Source organism: Sesamum indicum, linkage group LG15, assembly GCF_000512975.1.
Source record: "Sesamum indicum cultivar Zhongzhi No. 13 linkage group LG15, S_indicum_v1.0, whole genome shotgun sequence".
In the NCBI taxonomy this organism is placed as follows: domain Eukaryota; kingdom Viridiplantae; phylum Streptophyta; class Magnoliopsida; order Lamiales; family Pedaliaceae; genus Sesamum; species Sesamum indicum.
Window position 1 is genome coordinate 2,939,297 of NC_026159.1, and position 8,096 is coordinate 2,947,392.

The 8,096-nt window shown below is 45.0% G+C and overlaps 1 protein-coding gene across 2 annotated transcripts in view; it reads right to left on the reverse strand.

Annotated features, from left to right (window-relative positions):
- Positions 1–8,076, reverse strand: part of LOC105177625 — a 9,164-nt gene extending 1,088 nt beyond the window's left edge. Inside the window, exons 1-8 of one of the 2 annotated variants that reach the window (XM_011100839.2) lie at positions 2,791–8,076; positions 2,451–2,677; positions 2,279–2,363; positions 1,478–1,679; positions 1,084–1,404; positions 527–990; positions 290–394; positions 12–31 (exon numbers count right to left, since the gene is read on the reverse strand). In XM_011100839.2, coding sequence (XP_011099141.1) covers positions 12–31; positions 290–394; positions 527–990; positions 1,084–1,404; positions 1,478–1,679; positions 2,279–2,363; positions 2,451–2,677; positions 2,791–7,959 — 6,593 coding nt within the window. In that variant the 5' untranslated portion in view covers positions 7,960–8,076. Of the gene's footprint in view, positions 1–11; positions 32–289; positions 991–1,083; positions 1,405–1,477; positions 1,680–2,278; positions 2,364–2,450; positions 2,678–2,790 lie in introns of both variants that reach the window. The other variant, XM_011100838.2, reaches the window with a different exon arrangement.

Below are 8,096 nucleotides of genomic sequence, written 5' to 3' on the forward strand. Positions count from 1 at the left end.
ATCGAGCTTGGACAGGCAAATCAGAAGCAGTCTGAAACGAAAGGTAGCGCTTCTTTAACAGACAAGACCTCAGTGAAAAAACACATAATAAGTGCATGAAGAAAATAAAAACAAATATCTCATATCAAGCTTGCCCTGCAGCAAATCTCCAACTGCAAACAAATGAGGCCACAAAAGGAAAACAACTTCCAAATAAATAGATATTTCCAAAGCTAATCTTGTAGTTAATACACAGAAATAGAGAAAGTGATGGAAAAATTATGAAGATGAATATGCAAGAAGCTTTTACCTGGAATGGAGTTACATCAAACATGGGCAACGGGGAGGGCATAGGTAACAGTGGAGATCCAGGTGCCAGATGCTGAACAGGAGCTGTCATATTGGGAGCATTCCGCTGCACATTAGTCATATTCATATTATTAATGTCTCCCTCACCAATATGCATGGCAGAGGAAGTCGGATTGTTTTTCCAATCAGCTTGCTTTCCAGAAGGGATATATGCGGTACCCATAAAACTCAAACCAACCTGCCCGTATTGTCCAACAGGAGCAAAATGGTTGTAGACAACCATATGCGGAGGCCCCTGGACCCCGGGAATGCCTCCAGGCGGACCAATGAATGGGCCGGAATAGCCAGCCGGAGGACCATAAAATGAGTCCACACCAGAATGGCATTGCTGCCAGTTACCTAGAGGTGCAGAACTCGATGGCGTACTCTTTTGGGCCTGTGATTGTGTACCAGAAGATTCGTCATGTGGACTGAATGCAAAAATTGGACCCCCCAACAGTGGATTCATCTCGTAGAATGGAAAGTGGGAAGGTGGACCCCCAGGGAAATGTGAAAGCATCTGGCTTGAGGAACTCTGGGGACTTGGTAATGGCGGCCATAAGGAGATTGGTGTTGTCTCAACAGAGAGATCTGCTGGAAGAGAAACACTTAATAGCTCCTCACCCCGTGATTGACTTGCCAAGTGCTGGTCCCCAACCACACCTGTCAAAAGATATAAGAAGTTAAATACAAGAATGCAAACATCCATGTGGTCACTGCCTCCCTCTCTTAAGTTGAGTCACACTTCAGTGCTACCTGTTGTAATGCTGTCAATATCAGCACCAACAAAACTTTTGGTGTCATTAACTGCCAAACCATTCCCCGCTATCTCATCACTGCTGATGGCTGCAACAGCAACAGCAGAAGCAGCTGCTTCTGCTTCAGCCTCACAATCTTGTAAGGGAACACAAGAGTCACTCAGGTGTTTCTCTTTCTCAAAGAAAAGAGAATTATCTTTCTCAGGCACAGGAAAACTGCGTGACATTTGCACATCAGGTCGGTTAGAACCTGGAGCACCAATTGTATTTGATACAACACGGCTACTAGGGGGAAGGACTGTCGGAGATGTAACGGCACCTGACAACAGACAAAATGTGAATTTCAGGGGTAAAATGTTTATAGAAGGGAAAACAAAGCTTGTTATAAATACCAAATTGAATTTTCTCCCCAGCAAGCAAGGAATTAATTGGACTTGCACCAGAAGAAAAGGTTTTTTCCTTTGTCAAAATGGATGCTGTTGGCAGGATTGGATCACTGCCTGTGCTGGAACGGCCTCCACCAGCAGAAATGTGTGAATCGTATCGAGCGGGTTTCATAGCCTCATCAATTTGGGTCTGGCTCAAAGACATCACCTACAAGAAAGAAATAAAAATAATGATCACTAATTTTCTTAGAAATGCAGTTAAACAAATTCAATTTCAATGTCAACAAGAACCCTAGAAAAGAAAAGGCTGAAACCAGATATCTTTTAAACAATATGGAAGTAGTTTCAGGTCCTCATTAAGTTTTTGACATATAATGCTGAATAAGAACAAGCACCAACCTGTACTAGGTTCACCAGGTAAAGTGGTGAGAGAGATCTGTCCGCAAATTTAAGTTCCAAACTTTGTAACACTCCACTAATTAACACTAGCAAGTTGAAGACCTCTAGTAATTAGTTAAGGAAAAGCAACAACTCTATCAGAGTCAGACAATGACAATGACAAAGATCAAATGCAACTCTCAGATGGGTCAAGAGACAATTTGCAATTTAATATACATTTTTATCTCCTAACTGACAACAAAAGAAGTTGTTCAGACTATAACTTAAGGCATTTCTGGGAAATATGCCGGAGGATGGCTACCAGCTATCACTAACCTATATCAACTCAGTACACGTTCAAACATAGAGCTCTTGATTATTCCCTGCAGAAACCCAATTAGTCAAGGATGATTCGGCGTGACTAATTACCTTATTTTTACTGTCAAACATTTGACCAGGATCGCGTTCCGTTCGACCATTAGAAGCAACAGACACAGAGCGTGCTTGGGAAGGCCTGCCAATATAAGCATAGGTACAAGAATACATTAGATAATCTGTCAAATAAAATTCAAATTCTAAAGTGCCATTAAATGACATTTACTTCATTAGCTGTGCTTCCGAATTGACAGCAGTGATGCCAATCTGGGGCCTGGAAAGTGCAGCAGTAAATCCTACTGATTCCACATTATTGCCAAAGTGAGGACTCCCTGATGCAGTAAAATCCAACTGAGAGTTGCTTGGCTCTTCACTTGCCAAGGGTATGGAGAGTTTATTATGGCTCCTTGGGACTACAACCTTTTGTCTGGTAACACGTGGTTTGGATGGTGGCTGTATGAGACGAGAGATCAGTAATCTTAGACAGAGAAAACATGATCGAAAAAATATATATCATCACAAGATTTCCACAATACAGTAGAAAAGAATTTTCTGAGTATTCATACCTTAGAGGTGCGTGACTTTGCTTTGATTTCCTTTTCCCTCTGTTCACGTCGATCGTTCAGCATCTGCCTTTTGGATCTGACTTCAATGAAATCATCCTCATCACTGGGGGTTTCTATACCAGGTTGTTTAAACACACGAACAACACCACTCTGTAAGGGAGCATCAACATCCTCCTCGGGAGCATTTCTTCTCAAATTGACTTCACCAGGGTGGGAAGTATTCTGAGTCTGGCTTGGTAAATTTTTTGCTCTCTCTTTTGCTTCCCTATCTTCAGATTTGACCTCCTGAGAGATTATATTTCCAGAAGCAAAGGGCTCCGATTCAATTCTCTGCTTCATAGTTCTATTAGATATGGTGCCTCTCTTGGATCCACTTCTTGGAAAAAGTCCCACAGCCTTCCCTGCAGAGTTAGGCTTATCATCCAAGCCAGTATTATTAGAAGAAACGGATGCAGGTGTTGGCCTCCTGTCATTGCGCACCCGAAATTCAGTCCGTCGGACAGTCCGTCGAGGTCTTCTCTGAAAGCCATTAGAATCTGCTGGCGTGTCATGATCCTGCATAGATGATTTCGTGTTTGCATTTTTAACTGCATAGGCAAATCTCTTTCCCCTGACACCAGATGACACTCCTAGACCTCGCAGCCCACTGAAGTTTTTCTCACCAGCAACAGACTGCGTTGTTGGTTGTACAGGCTGTGACTGACTTTCAGATCCCGTCACCTTAGGTAATGGCAAGTAAGTCTTCGAAACAGCATGATGTCGTCCTTTCTCTTCTGCTTGGGATACAGATTCTAACTTCATCTTGTTATCACTAGCCCCAGAGAGCCCGGCTGAAGATGAGTGCACAACAGAATTGTCCTTATGCCTCTCTGCGTCCAAAACTGTATTTAGTCCCCGGGAAAGGCTCCTAGTAGATTGCTCTGGCTCGGATGATGCAGACACAAAACTTGGCTGCTTATTCATTGAAAGGGATGACACATCGTCCTTGGTCACATTCTGGGTGGATGCAACTCGAGCAGGTTCATGAGTCATGGAGCCTCCAGCATTCTGAGTCAGATTAAACTGGCCCAGCATGTTAGGCTGAAGAAAAGACATTGATTGAGGGGCCATCGGCAAAACTCCCTGCGTGATAGGAGATGAATAGTGGAGCTGACCAAATTGGAACATGGGAGGCTGTGATGGATGCATGTGAGTGATGGATGGACCAACAGGAGGATGAATGTGCAGAGGCATCTGTATGGAACCAATCTGTATAGCAGGCACTGGAGATGGTATCAAAGAAGGACCTGAAAACAACCCAAACTGAAGCTTAACAGGTAAATCACCCTGACTTCCAGCAGAAGATAAAGACGGCGTATTAGTCTGACTAGCGGTAGCGATAACATCATTTGAAGATGAGACTGTTTGCTGAACACCCAAACCAGTACTATTAGAGGAATTAGCACTATCTAAAAGATCTGCTGTTGCTGAGGAATAGGGCGTGTGTTGACCAATAGAACCTTGTAATGGTGATTTTTCTGTGACCTTCCCAGAGGAGCTATCAGCATTTGTCCCATGAGAATCATCTGAAGGCAGAAGACTATGTTCATCAGAAGGAAACCCATCAGAAGACCTTCTTTCATCCATGACACCAACAGCCGTATCTGGAATCCCAGATGCCCTTTCCTCAGTGCCTGAATTCTTCTCAAAATCGTCGCTTGGTATCACAACTTCAACACCCTCATCAAAACCTAAGACCACATTATCCACAATATCAGGTGACTCTCTCTCTTCAAAGCCCAGTCCTTCAAACTTCTGGTTGAGCTCAAGATTCTCATCATCTGCTTCACGCACTTCATCCTCTTCTCTATAACCATCTTCATCCTCATCATATTCTTCTTGCTGCTGCAGCGTGTCATCATTTTCAAGAGGCCATTCTTCATCCTCAACAGCAGAGACAGAATCTGATGCCACTACTACTATATCATTTCCAGAATTACCATTGTGGACAACAGATCCACTCCCGGTGAGAAGACTTCTTTTCCCTTCTGCTGCAGCTGATGTTACAGGAGAATCTCCAGATTCATCCAACTCATCATGGGAGAGATGAGGTGGAGAAGTCGGGGGGCTAGAAACAGATAGTGAGGATTGTGAGTCACACCTTGATGGATTATTCAATTTCTGGTCTTCAGAAGTACTATTTTGTTGCTGCAGTCCAAAAACCTCAGACGGCTCAAGACCTCCTTGATTACTACCATAATAAGTTGTCTGCCTGGTCGATTCAGTCCTGGCTGCATGTGAATAATGAATGTCATTATCTGGAAAAGCTGAAGGACCAGAACGTTCAGTAACTCCTCTAAAACTAATCCTTTGGGATGAAGCAAGTGGAGGGGGCAGCACACGAGGCTGTCTCATGGAATACCTTGACCTCCCATAGGAATAAAGTTCATTTGCCTCAGAATGCGGATACAACCGCTCTGGGTAAGGAGGACGAGTATTAGCACCAAGGTGCCCCTGCCCCCATCCACTATCACCATACTTATCTGCAACGCTATCATTGAATTCTGGTTCTATCTCCCTAACTTTTCCATATGACTCAGAATTCCCAGGAAGATTCCAGCCATTGTCTTTATGATATCCAAACTCATCTGGGTACTGTTCCTGCACCCGTGGTTTTAAGTAAGCCCTGGAAGGCATGTATCCAGCTCCTCCATTAAACTCCTTCCGATAAGTTGCTTTGCCACCACCAAATGCATCTCGTCTTGGACTGTAATGACCTGTCTCCTGGTCTGACAGTGGCGAAGGAAAGCCGTTTTCAAACACATCCCTTCTCCAAGAATTAATAGCTTTTCCTCTGTCAAGAAAGTTTGAAGGACCTTCTCTAGGAGGGTAAGGCCTCAAGCTCATCTCAACAGGTCTACTATGAGCAGATGAATCAAATGAACCTGAAGTCATCACATTTTCCACCATTCTCTCCCCATCTTCCCACGTATCAGAATCCAGATTCTTGGAGGTATGTTTCTCCTTCACTGCAGCTTCTAGTTTCTCATCCACAGTTGTTTTAGAGGTAGAAGACTCACCCTTGGTGGCTTCAGCCTGCCTCTTGGCCATCCTAGCTTCCAATTCCTGAAGCATCTGTTTTGCAGCTTGCTTCCTCCTCTCTTCTTCCAACTGGATTCTCCTCTTCTCCTCTTCCCTGGCAATTCTCTGCTCTTCAGCTCTTCGAATAGCCTCAAGTCGCTCCTGTTCAGCTCTCCATGCAGCTTCTCGGGCTTCCTCCTCCAACTTGCGCTGCCGTTCCTCCTCTTCTCTAATCCTTCTCTGTCTCTCCTCCTCCTCTCTTCGAGCTTGCTCTAATGCTCTTTCTTGTTCTTCAACAATCCTCTGTCGCTCAAGCTCTTGCATTTTCTGAACTCTTTCAAGCTCTGCCTCAAAAGATTCACGAACAGGATCATGAAAGTCAGTGGATTTGGCAGCATCCTTCTTCCTCTTAATCACCCCAACAAGACCCCCAGGAAAGAGATCTGTTTCATCAAAACCAGCAGACGTGAAGTCTCTCATAAAAGGATCATCTGAGAAGGGTCTCTCGCTTTTTGAAAATCGTTTATCACGACCCATAGTTAGTATGGGATCAGTCATCGGAGCCATTTTCCCACCAGAAGCAAAAGATGATTTGGACAGTGTATTACTCCGAAAGTTATCACCTCTATACCGAGTAGGTTGTTCAGTGACATGGCGATCCCGAGAATTATGCTCACCACCTCTATTGTTAAATGATTCTATTGCATTATGTCGCTGCTGCTGCTGCTGCTGCTGCCGTCCTGCAAGTCCTAAATCCCTCCTCCCAAATGCAAAATCCTGATTGAGCATGCTGCTTCCATCTCGACCAGTGTCTCCATAACGAGGTGGGATGTATTTATTCTCCTTTACCATGTTATTGTGACCAGCCATTCTTGCACCAACTTCAGCTCTATAATTTCCTCCTTGAGAATTAAAACTGTCTTTGTAAGGCGGTGTGGATCTCCACTTGTTGACCTCATCACCTTCCCGACTAGGTGCTCTCGCATCTTTGTTATATGTATCCATTTTAAGGACTTCACTGGAAAAACTCTTTCCAGTTTCATTGTCTCGTTGACCCCATTTGTCATATTGATTCTGAGCTGGTTTATGAGGCAAAACAGTGGGCCTGGGCAAGTCAAAATCTCTATCCCAATAACTTTCATTGTTTGAAAATCCAATATCTCTTCCCTGCTCCACAATTACATGGCCTGTGTCACGTTCATCATCTGCCCAATCAGACCTTGGATTCATGTGAACCAGTGGCAGTGGATCAGGAAAATATTCGTCCGGCTTCCGAACTTGATCAGCCATTTGCCCACTACCCATTCCATGGCCCTCACCGCCGTTTTCCAATAACCTACCAGTGTTCCTTGAGGAGTGACCCTGTGGATTCACATCAACCAGTGGACCCAAATGATAGCTGTCCCTCTTATCCTGAGTCAATTCCTCGGATGTGGCCTGCTTCTGCTTCTGAATTAAGCCATCCTTCTGTTTCTGTGATGTCCCAGAGGAGACAGGCCTGGCAGCCTGCAGAGTTGGGAAATCCTCACCTCTCAAAACCATGGGTTTCTCTGCCGATGGTGGAATATCTCGAGATACAGTTGCAGAACCGACAGCTCCTACCCCATTAGAACGAGCTGAAGGGGGCATATAAGAACCAATTCCACGAGTTACCCCATCCATAGCATCCATCCCATCAACCCCAGGAGTATCAACACTACTCTCAATCTTCTCCAGCACTGCAGAAGCTGCTGCGACAGGTTTCGTCCAGCCCACACCCGATGAAGAGGGTCTTGATCCACTCCCAGTCCCAGCACCAACACCCAGTCCACTGGAGCCTGACATATCAAATTTCTCATGTTCTTTCCTCAAGGATGGCAAATTCAAGGGGGGTGGAACAGATAGTTTTGGAACAACCTTCGCGGCAGCACCGCGATTCCGTGATAAAACCACCATTCCTCCACCACCTCCACTCCCTGGCCTGCCCCGTCCAGCAGCTGCCGCCTGCCCGTAAGAGGCACCACCTCCATTAGAATATGGGTAATGAGTAGTATGATGAGAATGCTGATTCTGCTGTCCATACGACTTGTTCAGATTCACCGACACAAACTTGGCGCCATGATTGGCCATCTCCAAACCGGACCCGAAAGCCAAACTGGAAAACGGGATCCCGAACCAGGCCAACGCATCAAAAAAACCCTAACCCTAAGCGCTCTCCTCTCACTCTCACTCCCCCCCACTTTCCATCTCAATGGAAAAAATCAAAC